The 17939-nt window shown below is 31.9% G+C and overlaps 5 protein-coding genes across 7 annotated transcripts; 3 read left to right on the forward strand and 2 right to left on the reverse strand.

Annotated features, from left to right (window-relative positions):
- The first annotated feature begins 12 nt into the window (after positions 1–12).
- Gcat (Glycine C-acetyltransferase) lies at positions 13–1980 on the forward strand. The gene is made up of 7 exons (XM_076375155.1): positions 13–28; positions 277–482; positions 577–863; positions 926–1132; positions 1324–1516; positions 1575–1752; positions 1823–1980. The coding sequence occupies exons 1-7, from the start codon at positions 13–15 to the stop codon at positions 1978–1980; spliced, it is 1245 nt and encodes a 414-aa protein (XP_076231270.1).
- A 102-nt stretch (positions 1981–2082) lies between these two features.
- Positions 2083–3913, reverse strand: LOC143176978 (ATPase ASNA1 homolog). Its single transcript, XM_076374673.1, has 6 exons — positions 3590–3913; positions 3287–3495; positions 3056–3158; positions 2841–2991; positions 2452–2760; positions 2083–2376 (listed from the first exon to the last, which is right to left on the reverse strand). Exons 1-6 carry the CDS (start codon positions 3709–3711, stop codon positions 2257–2259), a joined length of 1014 nt encoding a protein of 337 aa, XP_076230788.1. The 5' UTR covers positions 3712–3913; the 3' UTR covers positions 2083–2256.
- A 353-nt stretch (positions 3914–4266) lies between these two features.
- Eif3h (eukaryotic translation initiation factor 3 subunit h) lies at positions 4267–5555 on the forward strand. Its single transcript, XM_076393223.1, has 2 exons — positions 4267–4621; positions 4727–5555. The coding sequence occupies exons 1-2, from the start codon at positions 4359–4361 to the stop codon at positions 5472–5474; spliced, it is 1011 nt and encodes a 336-aa protein (XP_076249338.1). The 5' UTR covers positions 4267–4358; the 3' UTR covers positions 5475–5555.
- Positions 5556–6659: 1104 nt separating this feature from the next.
- Positions 6660–9686, forward strand: Sh3px1 (sorting nexin 33-like protein SH3PX1). The gene is made up of 5 exons (XM_076375068.1): positions 6660–6992; positions 7169–7358; positions 7454–7896; positions 7968–8663; positions 8770–9686. Exons 1-5 carry the CDS (start codon positions 6978–6980, stop codon positions 9019–9021), a joined length of 1596 nt encoding a protein of 531 aa, XP_076231183.1. The 5' UTR covers positions 6660–6977; the 3' UTR covers positions 9022–9686.
- A 241-nt stretch (positions 9687–9927) lies between these two features.
- Positions 9928–17916, reverse strand: Camki (Calcium/calmodulin-dependent protein kinase I). 3 transcript variants are annotated; one of them, XM_076375398.1, is made up of 8 exons: positions 17311–17916; positions 15933–16067; positions 15767–15841; positions 15418–15680; positions 15182–15322; positions 14612–14738; positions 14041–14078; positions 9928–13936 (listed from the first exon to the last, which is right to left on the reverse strand). In XM_076375398.1, the coding sequence occupies exons 1-8, from the start codon at positions 17418–17420 to the stop codon at positions 13506–13508; spliced, it is 1320 nt and encodes a 439-aa protein (XP_076231513.1). In that variant the 5' UTR covers positions 17421–17916; the 3' UTR covers positions 9928–13505. The 3 variants fall into 3 exon arrangements, with proteins under 3 accessions (XP_076231513.1, XP_076231514.1, XP_076231515.1); XM_076375399.1 differs by lacking the exon at positions 17311–17916 and adding an exon at positions 17149–17262; XM_076375400.1 differs by having other exon boundaries at positions 13558–13897; positions 13991–14078; positions 17311–17915.
- Between the last annotated feature and the right edge of the window lie 23 nt (positions 17917–17939).

The following is a 17939-nucleotide window of genomic DNA, read 5'->3' on the forward strand; positions in this document are numbered from 1 at the left end:
TTCTAATTACATATGGATCACTCTACAGGTAAATAAAAACATACCTAGCTTGTATTCCATTAAACTCCTAAACAGGTTTGACCAGTTATTATCCTCCTTTCACCTTCCTCAGAATCTGACATTATTCAGCATCTACTGAGATAGACACTATCAAATTTTTGAACATTCTGAAATATGTATCTTATATTTCGTAAAAGTATTTTTAACTTTAATTTAATTACTTCTGAAGAATGTTTGTTAGAAAAAACTTATATTTATATATTAATCTTTTAACAGGTCTGAGGTCTAAAAATAAAGAATGGATATTACAAAAGAGTATGAGTTCTTTGTCGGAATGCATAAACTCAGAATTAAAAGCAATAAAAGCAGCTGGTACATGGAAAACCGAACGAGTAATTGCTTCTCCTCAATGCACACGAATTACCCTAGCAAATGGAGTAAAAGCTCTTAATTTCTGTGCAAACAATTACTTAGGTTTATCTGTAAGTAGAAAGAATATAAAATCTTTTTTATATTCCAATTATACCAATATAAGTCATTTTACATTGTGCAATTGATTATGTTTTTTGATCTTAGGATAACAAGGAAGTTATTTCAGCAGCAAAATTTGCTTTGGATAAATATGGAGCTGGTTTAAGTTCTGTACGATTTATATGCGGTACTCAAGAGATTCATGTAGAACTAGAACAGAAAATTGCTAGGTTTCATGGCAGAGAAGATGCTATTCTCTATGCATCTTGTTTTGATGCAAATGCTGGACTCTTTGAAACTTTATTAACTTCTGAAGATGCAGTATTAAGCGATGAACTGAATCATGCTTCCATTATTGATGGTATTAGACTCTGTAAAGCCAAAAAACACAGGTGCGTGATTTATAGATATTTTGTCCTTAATCACTGTGTTAATGAAATTCTGTTCTACAAAGATATAAGCATAGAGATATGGAAGACTTGGAAAACAAATTACAAGACACTATGTCTTCTCGACATCGCCTTATTGCAACCGACGGTGTCTTTTCTATGGATGGAACTGTTACACCATTACCAAGCATATTCAAGCTTGCAAAAAAATATAATGCTCTTACTTTTGTGGATGACTGTCACGCTACTGGATTCTTTGGAGAAACCGGAAGGTAGTTATGTTTGTATCGTTTTAATTTATGAATGAACTTCGTTTTAATATAAAATGTAATTTAAAAGAACTGTATAATTTAAAGATTCTTAAAGACCACTTTGTTCATAATAGCCGCAACATTATACAACCAAGAAGAGTGTAATTTCTCGAATGAAAATGAAAGAAACATTTGTGCATATTTGATTATAGAGGTACGGAAGATTATTTTAATCAATTAGGAAGTATTGACATCATTAACTCGACGCTAGGCAAAGCTCTTGGTGGAGCAGCAGGCGGATATACAACAGGTTCAAAAGAATTGGTTAATCTGTTGAGGCAACGCAGTAGGCCTTATTTATTTTCGAACTCGTTACCTCCTCCCGTGGTTGCATCAGCAAATAAGGTATACTAGAAAAAGGTTTTCTGTTATCATGTTTTTTCTTCTTTAATTTTGTATGCAGGTGATGGATCTAATAACGGACTCAACGAAATTTCTGGATCGACTAAGAAACAACACTAATCTATTTAGAAACGGTATGAAAGCCGCAGGTTTTACAATTACTGGCGATGATCACCCTATCTGTCCTGTTATGATAGGTGATGCGAGACTAGCCACTGAATTTGCTGATAAGATGATTGGTGTGTATTCTGGAATCTATATCTGTGTATAAGAGAATTTTTAATCTATTAAATTATTATTCCTTTGCAGATCAAGGAATTTATGTGATCGGTTTTAGTTATCCCGTAGTACCAAAAAATAAAGCAAGAATACGTGTTCAAATCAGTGCTGCACATTTACAGAGTGACATAGAGTACGCTATAAATGCATTTGTACAGATTGGAAAGGAACTTGGAGTTATTGATTGATACCTTTTTAATTCATATTTGAATCATATTTAAGATCAAGAAAATTATAATTGTACAAACAAAATTTTTACACTATCAATTGGGTATCAATAATGTTTAACCTGTTTAGATATAGATATTAAAAATTTTACATGAAAAAAAAATTGTTCTACTAAACATTATAAATAAAACTATTACCTTTTATACAAATTTCATATATGAGGTTTCTTAGTTTACAAAAAACTTTTGATTACATGTAAAATAATTCATTCTTATTAAATGCTAAATGTGTAGATGTTAAGGTTTATATGGCTTAACAAGATTCTCAGAAAAGTCTTTGATTTGTTGCACTCCGCGAACCTCTTTTTCTAATAATGGAAGCCGTGTGACATGAAAATCTTCATACAAATCCATTATCTGGATGAAAAGTTAACAAATTAATATGTGATATTTTCAGATTTTATTATATCAGAATAAAAATTTACTTTTTACCTGCTCTAAATATTTATCCTGTAACTTGTGCCTTGCAAGGCAAAGCCTGCAAGGTACATCTCCTTCTTTCAAAAATAATAGCTGATTCACTATAATATTGTGAGTGTCAACACCACATTTTGTTAATTCTTGTACAAGTCTTTCTGTTTCGTAAAGTGACAAAAATTCTGCTATGCATACACAAACAAAAGTTGTCTGATCAGGATTCCTGAATTGTTCGTTAACTTGTCGTATAACAACAAGCATATCCTCTATTTTATTGGAAAATGTATCTACATTAAAATCTGTTATGCCCAGCAAGGAACTTATCTGCAATTAAATATATTTCAAAATAGAGTTACTTAACTGAATGATTGTAATCCTTATTGACTATTATAAATTTTATAAACCTGTGTAATGAAAGGGCTAATTTTCATTTTCAAACGCATTAATCTTCCCAGGCCCTTTTCTACAACTTGTGGGAAAGACAATAGCCTCAAAGTATGACCAGTAGGAGCAGTATCAAAAACAACAACAGAAAAGTTCATTCCTTTGACAAGCCTAAAAATATAAATTTCAGTTAAACAATCTCATAAATGTAAATAAACTTTTAAAGAATACTAACTTCATAACTTCTGCATAACTCATTGCCTCATCAATACCAGGAAATGCACCCACAATTTCTTGCATCATGTTTTTGCTCAATCTCATTACTGCACTATCTGAAACTGATATATAAATCTATGTATATGAATACCCAAAATGTCTCTAAGATATGGGATACTTTCTCAAAATCTACTACAATAAACTTCATATTTTACAATACAAAATATCAATGTTAATTCTTTTTACTCACTAGCTTCACTTTCAAAATATTCTTCAGGTAGCTCGGTAATGCCAACATTTGGATCCACTTCCATAGCAAATAGATTATCAAAACCTTTCACTTTTGTCGGGACTTTACTAAACTTCTGATCGAAGGCATCAGAAATGTTATGAGCAGGATCTGTTGAGATGATAAGCACACTTTCTCTCACTTTCGACAACTGCACAGCCAAAGAACAACTGAAAGATTTATGAACAAGGAAGAATTAACATCTTTATGATAATTGGTTTGAATTATTATTAATAACTAACATTTTGTATAGGTTGTAGTTACCTGCATGTTGTTTTGCCTACTCCGCCTTTGCCACCGACAAATATCCATCGTAAAGATCGTTGCTCGATCACATTTTTAAGAGACGGCTCGTATTCGATCGGCTCACTGTCATTCATACTCATATTCGTTAACCACAAAGATACAAGTCTCGCAGAATTTAACACGTCATTTATCAATGACGCTAGTGGCCACTAGTAAAGCTGATGTAGAGCAGTGGGTAGTGAAAAAATTACTCCACGAATGTATTGTAGGTGCATCATAAGTTTCCCACTGACAATGTTGGAATACCTCGCGAGTGCGAGTGAGACTCATCGACTCACCACTGACATTCTCTTTTAATTCAGTTCGTAAAACATGTCATTTTACGCGACTTTAAAGCAGCGTCCACATTGAAGTTATACGAGCAACCCTTAACAAAATTTAGAACTCCCATATTTTTAACTTTCTCTTTGTTATATAACCTAAATCGCATATTTGAACAATGTCTCTCTATATTTCATACTTTTGTAGCATTAAATATTATTTAAATACTTATAAACATTATTTTAAATATAATATTTTGCACATTGTTTGATGGATATTTTAGTTCATCATATTATCTCCAGATGGATGCTACTTTCTAATTCATAATTTAAACAAGGTTTCTATATAACACATGTTTCAAGCATAAAGCAGCGAGGTTCCTTTCCACCTAACCTTGCTTGACAGCGATCTGTCGTAGAACTTATGCTCAAAGACTGGTTTAGATTAAAACTAATATTTGTGCAAAATGAATTCAAGACCGCAAACAAGAAGAATCCCTGAAGTTGAGCCACGTATAGATTACGTTCAATGCGATGGATTGGTCGTTATGAAAATGGTAAAACACTGCCACGAAGAATCTATGAGTAACATGGATGTTGCTCAGGGTGCTCTTCTTGGTTTGGTTGTTCAAAATCGCTTGGAAATCACAAATTGTTTCCCTTTCCCTAAAAATGACGAAATCATGGACGAAGAAGAATATCAACTTGCTATGATGCGTCGTCTTAGATGGTAAGTAATACTCTAGTGCAACTGTTACAATGAAACACTATAAAGAATAACAAAATAATATAATCTAATGACAAAATTTGAACAGTACATAACTCTTTTTTGCAGGGTTAATGTTGACCACTTCCATGTTGGTTGGTACCAGAGTGCAGATGTGGGAAATTTTTTAAATGTGTCCTTATTGGAATCACAATATCATTATCAGACATCTATCGAAGAATCAGTAGTACTTATATACGATACAGCTAAGTCAGCTAGAGGTTTTCTGACACTGAAAGCTTACCGGCTTACTCCACAAGCTATACAAATGTATAAGGAAGGAGAATTTACTCCAGAAGCATTGCGCACTTTGAAGATTGGTTATGAGAATCTTTTTATCGAGATCCCAGTCATCATAAAGAATAGTAATCTGACCAATATAATGATGTCTGAATTGGAAGAAATGATTCCCGAAGAGGAAGGTACTAAGTATTTAGATCTTGGTACAGCTACAGTTTTAGAAAACCAGTTACGGTGCTTAATGGACCGTGTAGATGAATTGAATCAAGAAGCAATGAAGTTCAATAGATATCAACAGTTAGTTGTACGTCAACAACAGGAGAAGAATAGATTATTGGCTAAGAGGGCTCAAGAAAATGCTGCTAGAGCAGCAAAGGATGAACCTCCACTACCAGATGATGATATTAACAAACTCATGAGACCTCTGCCTGTTCCTCCAAGATTAAATCCAATGATTGTAGCTGGACAGATTAATACATACAGTGAACACATTTCACAATTCTGTGCTCAGAGTTTAGCAAAATTATATATTACTCAAAGTTTGCAAAATGCAAAGGAATCAAAGTCTTCGCATTAAGAGTATTCTATCTATAATTTAAGTGTTTATAATATCAAGAATTGAATATAACATCAGAAAAAATAAAATTTTATAAATGTATATACATGCATTTGTTTTTACTGTCATTGCAAATTTATGCAGGAAGTATCAGAAAATGTGGTACATTTATAGAGGACAAGTTTTAGACAGAAGATAATGAAAAAAGCTTATGTACACTTTTATTATTAATATGTATTATTATTACAAAAATATCCCAAATTTTTCTTGTACAGTTTATACATGTAGAGAAACGAAAAAATCTTATACAATCTATTTTAAAATAACAATCATTTCAAATAATCTGATAATCTATTTTCATGTAAAATTCTTACTAATGCTCAGATTTATAGATATCTAAATATTCAGTACATAGTTATTAAATTATATTGGAGTATCTAGTACTCATTTGATTTAAATTTGGTCTATTTTTTATTTTTACATTATAACTCGAATTTAGATTCAAAATTCGAATTTAAGTATTTAACTATATTTTAGTATACATACTAACTTTTGCATTCATATCTCAAACTATATTAATTTTAATCCAGATAAGAAAGGTTATATAGTCCAATAATCTACAAAAAAAATCTGAATTCGGATACTTGAGTACATACTCGGATCCAAGTCTAAATATTTAAGTACTTTGATTCAAATCTAAATACTTGAGTATTCCAATTCAAGTCTAAATGCTCAGATGCAACTATGCATATTTGAGTACTCCAATCGAGGTCAGGATATTCGAATACTCCGATCCACGTCTGAATACTTAAGTGCTCGGATAAAAATTTGAATTATGGGCCTATTTTAAGTACTCAAATATCAGGATAGTAAACGTGTCTCACAATCCTAGTGAATTTCTTTTTCAAAATCGTAAACATTTTTAATTATCTCATTGATTGTAAGCGTATGCGTAATTATTCCAATTTTGACTCCCTAATTATTCCTCATAGTTATCTATTACTTTCATTAAACAAAAGTACACTCGATTCTAAAATTAAAATTGTGTCTACAATCTCGCACAAAAGTTTAACAAACAATACGAATTAATTTATAGAGGCGGATCTGAGTGCTCAGTAACGGATTATAATTAAATGTGCCCTGCGTTCAGTATCTAACCTGCAGTCATTGCATTGTCTCGTAAAATTGGTGATTTTCTATTTATTGTATACAACTTTATTCTTCAAGAATTTCTATTCTTCCTTGAAGTCAGCATGCTTAACAAGAATAAAGCATAACTTCTTGAAACGATGGAAATGTTTTACGTTTAGCGAACAGTAGCGGTGTAATCGCTCAAAATTTCCATTTATGTGGCAAGGAATCGCACACATGTTAAAACGCAAATACGTAAATGTCAGTCATACGGTTGAGCAGATCGGTGTAGGTATGTGACCGGTGCAATCAAACGATTTAAAATAGGGAGACGAAAAGCTGCCGTGCCTGTAGACAGAATTTCAAATAACTTTAGTAGTATATGTACTTATAATGGACGGATACCAGGTATGTAAACGTGTATTAGAAAAACAAAAACTGTCGACGTATTGTCGCGATGTTTAATCAAGACCTCACATTATGAGTCACTCTATTATGTGCTTGTTAAAAATAATTCCTTTTATCTACAATAATAATACCTGTTTTACATCTCTCTTTATATCCTTTTTTTATTTTTTCTACAGGTAAGGGCACTATATGACTTCACAGGAGAACCAGGAACAGCAGAATTGTCTATCACAGCAGGAGAAATATTAACTGTTATGAGAGATAATGTGGGCGATGGATGGTGTGAAGGTTTCAATCAAAGTGGAAAGTCTGGGTTGTTTCCAGAGGCATATGTCCAAGTTGTTGATAATGCAGCTTCTGTATCAAGTATACTTAATGTTTTATCATATGTAAAAGAATTAATCTTATCTAGATGTGACAGATTAAAAGATTGCAACAATTCAAATTTTCTTGTGTGTTAGATACCATGACATCATCTCAACAGAGTTCTGGAGATTATTGGGATGATGATTGGGATGACGATTCAGAAGTTGGTCAAACACAAGCATATGTTCCTCAACAACAACAGCCACAACATATACTACAGTTGCAGCATAATGATTATGGAGATACAGTTGCGGTGCAAGCTATTCATTCTGTGATACCTGAAAGGCCTATACCCAATATACCAAAGAAGAACAATAAATTTTCTACATTAATAAAGTCAGGCGAGGATAGTTTCTTATTAGGAATGAGAGTAGCAAATGTTCCTGAAGGTGAGAAAATATATATTGAAGAACTAGAAGGAGGACGTTACAGATGGGTTCCAAGAGGAGAACCTTACAATTGTGTGGTCACATCACCTAAAAAAGAATCAAAACTGAAAGGTCTTAAAAGTTTTATAGTTTATCAACTCACACCAACGGTATTTAAATATGTTTTATTTTACTTCTTTTAATAAGAAGAAGGAAAATTAATATTAACTTTTCATTATAGTTTAACAACGCCCAAGTATCAAGAAGATACAAGCACTTTGATTGGTTACACGAACGTTTGGAAGAAAAATATTGCTTTATTCCTATTCCACCATTGCCGGATAAACAAATATCAGGGAGATATGAGGAGCAATTTATCGAACATCGACGCACACAACTACAAGAGTTCGTAGATTATGTTTGTAGACATCCTATTTTGGCACGTAGTCGTGTTTGGGAACATTTTATAACATGTACAGATGAAAAGAGATGGAAAGCTGGAAAAAGACAAGCTGAAAAAGATGAACTACTAGGTGTAAATTATTTCAATGCTGTTCAATGCTCTGAAACTATGTTGGATGCTATAAAAGCGGAAATTCAGACAGACACATTTAGTAGATTTATAAGTGGATTAGATCCAGTAGTTAAAAATTTTATGGCTATGGCTGTTGACCAAACAAAGAAGAATCAAGTTCTCTATAAAAGGGAATTTCAAAAAATTGGCCAATCTTTTAGTGCATTGAGCCATGCACTAGAAGGTGATGATAGTAGTCGCCGAAGATTAACTTATGCGTTAAAAGTAACTGGCGATGCTTATAATGACATAGGCAAATTATATGAAGAGCAACCGAAGTTCGATTGGGAACCTCTTGCTGATAAGTTCCACATTTATAGAGGAATTATCAGTAATTTTCCAGACGTGATCAATATACATAAGGTAATTAAAATAGCACAATCTAATTCTTTGCAAACACCTGTTGATTAGTGTACTTTTACAAGAATGGTTAATGTACATTTTCATATTCTTTTTTAAATATATTTAGACAGCTGTACAGAAACGAAAAGATTGCGAAAAGCTAGTAAGCGAGCATAAAATGGAGCCACAGCAATTGCGTGATCTTTCCCATCGAACGGACGTAATAGCACGAGCCCTTCAGGCCGAGGAAACGCATTTCCAGACGGAACAAGAAATCCATATGACTCAGGCAATGAAGACACATCTTACAGAACAAATTACGTTTTATCAAAAGATTGTAGACAAATTGCGGGAGGCGTTAAACGCATACGAAGGCTGAATGGTGTATCTGTTGTAACGTAAGAATACACTGTTTAAGATAATATTCATTTTGTATTATCCATAAAGTAACAGGAAAAATTTCAATTCGTGATTTAAGCACGAACACAACAATTTTGGGTACATTATGTATAATTATTGGTAATCATTAAAGATGAAAGAATTATACAATTTGCTTCCAAATGTACCAAAAATTACACTTGTATATGTAAATGTGCAAATATTTTTTCTATTTATAGTATTTTTGTATCATTCATTTCTAATTACGTGAGAAAAATAATTGTAAACTGGACTAGAAAATTGAAACACAAATTTTAGAAATCCAATAATAAGTGTCAATGAAATGATATTAATAACAACGCATAGTAATATATTATAAATGTTCATATCTGGGCTAATTCTCCCTGGCTGCTGTTACTTTAAAAATTCAAGATTCATAGCTTATAATTTATTTTTTCCGTATATAATGTATATTGATAAATCATTAACACGAAATGTAACAATAATGTAAATTTCCTATTTCATTTATTTTACTTGAAAACTGAAACCGTTACAGCTATTATATCACCAGTTAACGAATTGTAAACTAAGACATATCATTGTTAATGCATTTAAAACTAATTTGTATAAAAAGATAGCTTAATTTTAAGCATAAAACGCATTACAATTTCGTAAATGTTATTATTACCATCAGTATCATTATTATCATTTTCATCAATCATATTTTCCTTTCTATGTTTGAAAAGGAATTCTAATAAATGTATATTAAAGTAAATTGTAATTGTTGTATCATTTAATTTTTAATCTATAAGAGTATAGTATTTTTTTATTATTTTCAGTCGTTTCATACTTAATATAGTTTTTGATATTCTTAACATAAACTGCAAACTGTAACGAAAAAATTAAATTAGCTGTAACATACCGTTTATTTATTAACATTCTGTCAAATAAATAGCACCACAATCAAGAAACTAAAAAAATTGGTGAAACTCAAAAGTTATTTGGGTATCTATTTTTTTATAATTCTCAATCACAAGCCAGTCTTATCAATAAAATGAATTACCCACGTTATGCAATGTGTACCATAAATTAATTGTTCAATTAATATGTGTGTACTTCACAGAAATTTTATATTTTATGCTTTTAAAAAAAATATGTAATCTTCAACCCGTTAATCGAAGAGTATGAATATATTGGCACTGTAAACTAGATCAATGTATTTCAATTACTAAGACCCTTCATGCAACTGTGGCAAATTTGTATCATTAATATTTCTAGGAGCATTGACTTTTTATAATTATGTATTATCCTCAACATGCACAAATTCAAGCATAACAATTGCAAGGCTTATGCGATGAGAAAATTACAATAGGAAGAAGTTATTCCTGTATCGACCAATGAAGACAGGAGCGTTACACTTAATTTATAGGCAACAATTAAAACATTTTAATCAACAGTATATTCTCCCACTCCCACTCTCACTCTCACTCTCTCTCTCTCTCTCTCTGTTTCTCTCTGTCTCTTACTCTCCTTCTCTTTCACTTCATGCACACTCTATCAGTCTGGCATTATATTGTTTTTCGAATAAAACTGCAGTAACAAGTCGTTTTCATTGCTACTTAAAATCAGCTTATCTTTACATCACATTTGCAATGTTCCTGCCGATATGTTTATTCATGTGGCACGGTCTCTTCTCGTTTTATTTTTTAAAATACAAGTTAAGCTCTTTCTTGCTTCTTTTTTGTTTTTAGAATTTTTAAATTACAAGCTCGTCGATGATGCATCAACATTAGCATAAAAGAATGCTCTTCAACGAACCCTTCCTCTTTAGATGACACGATGATGACTATGTGAAAAATGTAGTAATATTTTAAATAAAAAATAACATTTCCTTATTTTTTTATTAAAAATTTAGCACGTACAATTAAAAATAAAATTTGAGAAGATAAACTATAAAAATATACATTAAATGTAAAATATCATTAACATAAATGAAAAAAGTTAGGAACATGTAATAGCAATAAAATCGTGTGATTTTTACAAAAATTAAATAACGTTTGTTCATACATGTAGAGTTATGTATCAGTAGTATGCTTATATAGAATATTCACATACGTCTATTTTCCGTGCCTATCATCATTGTGTCATCCAAGGCACTTCAGAATGGTTCTTTTGCATACTGAAAGACTGGTTATTAATTTATGTTCAGTAATTTTAAATACCAAAAGTATTCTAATAGAAATAAATGATGACTGCTGCATTTATCGTGAAATCTTCTTCATATCTTTTTGATCTAAATATATATTTGTTTTAAAGAACAATAACCACTACCCTTACAAGCACTATAATTATTATTATCAATCTCAAAATTATTTCGTAGTGTTATATCTTTTCGAGTTTTTTCATTTTTTCACATAATTTTTACTATATTAATAGTGCCCGGTATGCGGACGGATGTCTAATGCGATAGTTCAAAGTGATTATCATAATTATAGTTTAAAGTTTAAGAGAAAGAGATAGTAGTTTATGATAAAAAGTGCCCACTCGATAGCAGCAATAATTTTTCTACACGAGTATATGTAACACATGATTTTTAAATTTATTACACGTAATTTAGATTTATTTGAAAGCACGTTTCAAAAGACACGAAAAACATTAAATTTTGTCGATACAATTTTGCGCCATTAACAGATAATCGATTTGTTTCGTTTACGCAGTTAAGCTTTTAAATTTAAGTAAAACTTTCGAAAACATTGATCTTTAAAAGAAATTTTTCGACACATAGAACGTTTCGTTTGAATTAAAATTCTTACCATTCATTACTATTGTTTCATTATTGAATGTAATCGGAATAACATCCTTATCACAAGATCACGGTATTATTGCACTTAATTGCAATTATTTATAAAAAAATAAAGCAATACAATTGTGTACTTAAAGTATCCTCAAACTGTTCGTTGAAGCATTTTTTACAATTCAAATACTGAATTACCGAGTACGATATTGATTTTCCATCTTACAGTGAGATACAAATATAAACAGCCAGATTATATTTGAACCTTTTGGAACTTGCAATACACTATAAAGAAATATTAAATATAAAAATATTTCTATAAACTTTTCACGATGTATCGATGGCATTTGGTTATACATTTACATAAAAAAAATATAACGTATGTGAATAATATATACACTCTTTTTGCAACATATATGTAAACATAGATCATTCTTAACTAGCCCGATGTAATGTTTGTGCTTTATATATTCTTTTAAAATAAGCCAATTTCTATTTTGTGTGATATTTTCGGAAACAATCATTCCTGAATTACTGAGCGTTAAATAGGTGTAATTATTCACAAGTACTTTGTAAAAATCTAAAGCCTATGCCTAATAAATCGCTTTTTATATTTGCATCTTGCAAACAAACAAACGGGGAATCGTGTATGTATTATGTACACTTCATTTTAATGTCTCAGTGCAACATATCAATAGAGCAATATACATATATGTATATATTAATATCTAGTTCAATAAATCTGATTCAGAGTTCTTAGAGACATATCACTATATAACAGAAAGTACATACTGTGTACATAAAATGTACATTTTCGTGATATAGTGCACTGTACATGGCTTCCTATAAACATCTGTATTTTATCATAAAACCAAATATATATTTTAACGATTAACAAAACGATAAAGATAATATTAATACAAATCAGATCTTATAAAACAATCTTGCAACACAACACTGTGCAGCAAGGTCCTTCACTTATTTACGTGTATTTCGTATTACAAGAAAAGCTTGTCGCTAAGTTTGTCTTTTCCTTTCGTACGTCTAAGTAATTATATCATTTCACAAAAAATATCAGGCAAGAAGCTGTATTGATTCACGAAATTCGAAACACATTAAAGCCAAAAAATGATCTAAACAGCCACTATTCCCATTACTCCAGATTTTATAAAAGATAAAAACTTGTCGTTGTACTCTTTATAATATTCCTTTTTTTTTCTTTTTTTCCTATGTTATCAAAGATTTGATCCAGCAAGATTTTTCAAAACTGTCATGAAACTTCATTGTTTGCGTAATGCTATTTAAGCGCGTAACTATCATATCTTACTTGATCAAATCAATATCATTTAACTTATTACTTGTAAATCTCTATTGATAGCTATAAATTCGATCCTATTGTTTAATATGTATCAACACAGTAAATTTATTCAAAACTGTGTTGTTGCATAGAAGCTGCACAATCGAAAAGGGGCGGTAAACGAAAAGAGGATCGTTTTACATTGCGCGGGCTGTCAACATAGTCTGTCGGTAATGTACATGATCGGTGGTGACCGTGTCACAGGTAACCACGATATAAAGCGGAATAGCTTGGAATCTATACAAACTCTCGCCAGGTTAAATGAATAGGCAAGAGGATAAAATGCCGTTCGATCGGCATCTCGATATTCTCCATTTAAAGACGAAGCGTTAATTCAGCTTTTTTTATACTTCCGTTGCTTTCTAAGATACGACACGTTCGTTTGGAATAGAGTAGACAGAGCGGTACGTGTGCTACCCCATAGCTTGAAGCGTTTGTTGCGCAAGTACAACGGTGAATTTGGGGCGGTCGAAATGGGAACAGGATTTGAAACCACCAGGCCTGACATAGGCGATGGTGGTTCGAGTATTTGCTTCAATTGAGGTTGCTCTGCGATTGATCCGTTGATCTGGATTGGTGGCTGAGGTTGGATTGCGATTGATCGAGACACGGCATGGGGTTGCCGCTGGAGGGGCCTGTTGATCCTGGGCCCTGCTGCTGCTGCTGGCCGCTGTTGAGCGCAAGCCGTTGCATTTGTCGTATCACCGTCGCTGCATGATAGGCTTGCTGCAACCATGAGAGAAGAGGAAGACTTTCCTACGGAGCCTGGCGAGCAAATACATACAATCAGCGGCTTGACAATCACACAATGGTACTAACCTTCCACCTTGATTTGGCGAAGTTCTTTCTAAGTTGTTCTGATACAGTACCATGGATATTCTTATTGCTAGCTGCGTTGCCAGAGATCCTGGAAAAATCAATTGCACGGCACTATGTTAGAAATGGGAACGTAACATAAAACATGTATGTTAACATGAATTAATCACATTTATGTGGTTTTACAAAATGTTGATTTTTATTATGAGAAACGATTAAAAGTTTGACTGAAAGGTATTACCGATATTAATATAGTAATAATAGAAAGTTTTATGTTTACGTTTGATTACGTAGTTGATTACTGTGCACACTTAGAGATGTAACTCAAAGACTAGTTTTGAAATGTGTTAGATCGATTGATGACAAAGTAAACGTAATTCTTTTACTTACTTAATCCATATCTATCTTACTAATTAAGGTAATTCTGTTCCTGTAATATCTTTAGCACTTTTTTTCTAAAATATAACTTTTTGAACATCTAGAGTCACAAATGTATTCTTGAATTTTTGTAGAATTTCGCGAACTTTTCTGTGTGATTTTCTAATTAAATATATATTTATAAAAAGATATTTATCATTTCAAATGGCATAATTTGTGATATCTGAGCGCAAATGATTATCTTACCAGGGATGTGCAAGGGCTTGTTTGCAAGTATAACGTTCTTCGACATTGACGCACATCAGCTTGTGAATGAAATCCTTGGCAGAGTCACTGATATCATCCCAGTATGGCGAATCAAATTCAAATTCACCTATAACAGTCTGGTTAGCTTTTTGCTATAGAGTAAACGGTTTTGTTATGAAATATTTCATTTAAATCAAATAACTTTTATTTGGAAGAAATACTGTTAGCTTCACGCTTTATACAATAAATTCATTTTTTATGACCACGTTTTAACCGCTTCCCGATCAATTTTGCTCTGATAATATACTGATAGTATTATAATCGAATTTTTAATATTAATAGTTGTCGTTTAAAATAAAGAAAAACCGAACGCACACAGAGAATCATTTACTTACTACACAAGCATGTACATAGCAGCATACAAAAACTAGAATAATACCTTAAAAATGAAAATTTTAAGTTAATGTACAATTGCGTGTGCTTGTTGCTCCTAAAAGTAGTAACTAAATTGAAGTGATAGTACAGTCCTTCCAAATGCCAAAAGCTTTCACCCAATAGTAATTTTATTACCTTTTAAAATTTGTGCAAACAAATTTGCATCATTCTCATCATAAAATGGTGGGTATCCACACAGCAAAATGTAAGAAATAACTCCTATGCTCCAAACATCAACAGCCTTCCCATAAGGTTTTTGTGCTAAGACTTCTGGTGCTGTGTATTCAAATGTAACATTAGAATTAAAATTAGTATTTATATTAACATTGGACATTTCAAAAGCTATATATGTACAATTCAAGCAAACATACCAACATATCCTGGAGTCCCACAAGCAGTTGCCATGATACCAGAATCCTCCATTTTTGACAAACCAAAGTCACTGATCATAATCTTACTATCCTCATCTGGACTATAATATAACAGATTTTCTGGTTTGAGATCTCTATGCACAACACCTTGTTCATGCATATAATCTACAGCTTCGAGAACTTGTCTTATTAGACCAGATGCATCCTTTTCTGTATAGGAACCTTTTTCAACAATTCTATCAAAAAGTTCTCCACCAGTGACCCTAACACAAAACAATAATTAAATGCAACACTTCCTATTTCAGATTATTAGATACTAAAGTAAAAATCAATAAAACAAAATACTTACAGCTCCATAACTAAATAAACCTTATGTTTATCCTCAAATGTTTCCAATAACTGAACAATATTTGGATGTGTTAATCTACAACAAATACATTAAAACCAAATGACATAATTGATGTATTTGTTTATTAAAAATTATAGAGTCAATGTAAATTTTTTAAATAATTTACCTTCTCAGCACTTTAATTTCATTTTCTAAAGAATCTTCTTTTCCTTTTAATGCTTTTTTGTCAATAATTTTTACAGCAAACATCTGACCAGGCTTCTCCTTACTCTCTGCCAAACGCACCTCAGAGAAAGCACCCCTAAAAGAGAAGTAATTTCAATAGTCACACACATATTATTTGATTAAATTTTTAAAAATATATTTAGAAAAAGACATTGATAAGAAGCATGTATAAAACATCAATTGTACAAAGATAATATCTTATATTATAATATGTATGATAATGGACCCAGTTTATGTAATTATTCACAATGGTAGTGTTTCATAACACCTATTGGCCCAGACTTTCTACAGACAGGCTGCATGCAATTAACTTCAACATATTTTGATACAAGTGTTTCAACATGATAAGAAATGTATGGCATACATCTTATATTGCCACATAAGGTAATTTTTAAAATTAAAATGACAAAAAAGATGATGGCATTAAACTTTTCTGTTAATATTATTCTACTTTCTCTATAGCTGAATCAATATCAACTATAAATTACAACAACATCCTTTCAAATGTAATCAGAATTGTTTTACATAAATTTTGTATGTAGAAAATTAATTTATTTCATCATTTTAAACAGATACATATGAAATCAAGATTAAAAAGAAAGAATACACAATATTTTGTTACTAACAGGAAATACTTTCTCCTTTCTAGTCTATTATGAAACATTTTCCAACAGCTTTAGTACTTTACTTAACAAAATTAATTGTAAAATACAACAGAAACTAAAATTCAACATTTTATTTATTCAAAATAAGGTAATCATATGTTTAAAAAATAACGAAAGCAAGAATTTGAAAATCATGAAGGTATATACAGTTAAAAATAAAAAAGATATCTGTGATAATTAAATATTAATAAATTTGTGAAAGAAAACAAGCATGGGGAAATGTAAATTAAACGGAAAATTAATGAAAATTATATATTGCATATTTTTAGAATCATTATATTTATTATGTATGCAAATAACAAATTTTCCAATATCTAACGAACATACTATATACTATTAGGTGGCGCATTACAATATAAACTACTAAATTATTGAAGCATTTCAATTGGAAAGATCGATTTATTCAAGACATACGATGATTCGCAGACGAAATGAAAATAAAATTAAAAAAAACTCCAAGAACGATAAAAGTATAAAAGCATATCTACAAACCGCGTATATTCAATATTTCAGTCATTATCAACCGTGTTATATATACATTCAACGATACTCTCAGTCAATTCCTTTAAATTTCATGCACGACACGAACACGCAGCTAAGAATTTCGAGACATTACTTTCCAATACGCAGTCCGTAGCGATACATAGTACATACGTTCCGAGTAGCTCCTTCAAGATGTATTTATCCTCAACCGATGGCGATCTATCGTCTTTTCCATCCTTTTTGATCTTCTTATTAGAATCCTTTTTACCGAAGAGCGGCATATCTTTGATACTTTCGTTGACCAGAGATATTTAACAATTCGCGCACCGCACCGCTTATTAACCCTCTACTATAACTATAATGCGGCTTTCTTGACAGGTTATAAGGTTGGTCGAGCGAGATCCAGCAAAGAACAGATTTCTATCGTACACGTTCGGCTCTCGAACTATTCGGCAGTGACGAATAAAGGGAGAAAGACTGTCGTCAGACGGTTCGTAGAATCATCGTTCCGAAGTACTGAATGATCATGAACCCTCGACCTTTAGCGCACGTAAACGATAGCGAGTCACCCGTGCACCACGATGCTCCACTTTGCTGCTACTCTTATCCGTGGACCCCGACGTTTGACACGTACTCGTTACGCGCACTATTCTGCTACCGAAACGGTCTATTCCGCGTCGCGTATCGGGCTCAGGGTCGCGGCCTCGCGCCCTCACGCTACAGCATCTACTACTGCACAGTCAGATAGCTCCAATCCGTGCACGTACTAGCTCCTTCCACCCCGCTTTTATCGTACTATA

This window comes from Calliopsis andreniformis, chromosome 3, assembly GCF_051401765.1.
Source record: "Calliopsis andreniformis isolate RMS-2024a chromosome 3, iyCalAndr_principal, whole genome shotgun sequence".
NCBI classification, from domain to species: domain Eukaryota; kingdom Metazoa; phylum Arthropoda; class Insecta; order Hymenoptera; family Andrenidae; genus Calliopsis; species Calliopsis andreniformis.

Coding starts and splice junctions, on each gene's coding strand:
- Gcat (XM_076375155.1), top strand. Junction 1,517..1,574: donor TGGTTGCATCAGCAAATAAG/GTATACTAGAAA, acceptor TTTTGTATGCAG/GTGATGGATCTAATAACGGA. Junction 1,753..1,822: donor ATTTGCTGATAAGATGATTG/GTGTGTATTCTG, acceptor ATTCCTTTGCAG/ATCAAGGAATTTATGTGATC.
- LOC143176978 (XM_076374673.1), bottom strand. CDS start 3,711: ATGAGTATGAATGACAGTGAGCCGATCGAATACGAGCCGTCTCTTAAA. Junction 2,761..2,840: donor TTAGCCCTTTCATTACACAG/GTTTATAAAATT, acceptor ATTTAATTGCAG/ATAAGTTCCTTGCTGGGCAT. Junction 2,377..2,451: donor AGGATAAATATTTAGAGCAG/GTAAAAAGTAAA, acceptor CTTTTCATCCAG/ATAATGGATTTGTATGAAGA.
- Eif3h (XM_076393223.1), top strand. CDS start 4,359: ATGAATTCAAGACCGCAAACAAGAAGAATCCCTGAAGTTGAGCCACGT. Junction 4,622..4,726: donor ATGATGCGTCGTCTTAGATG/GTAAGTAATACT, acceptor TCTTTTTTGCAG/GGTTAATGTTGACCACTTCC.
- Sh3px1 (XM_076375068.1), top strand. Junction 7,359..7,453: donor TAATGCAGCTTCTGTATCAA/GTATACTTAATG, acceptor CTTGTGTGTTAG/ATACCATGACATCATCTCAA. Junction 8,664..8,769: donor ACGTGATCAATATACATAAG/GTAATTAAAATA, acceptor AAATATATTTAG/ACAGCTGTACAGAAACGAAA.
- Camki (XM_076375398.1), bottom strand. CDS start 17,420: ATGCCGCTCTTCGGTAAAAAGGATTCTAATAAGAAGATCAAAAAGGAT. Junction 15,681..15,766: donor GTTTATTTAGTTATGGAGCT/GTAAGTATTTTG, acceptor GTTTTGTGTTAG/GGTCACTGGTGGAGAACTTT. Junction 14,739..15,181: donor GTTTGCACAAATTTTAAAAG/GTAATAAAATTA, acceptor AGACTGTTATAG/GTGAATTTGAATTTGATTCG.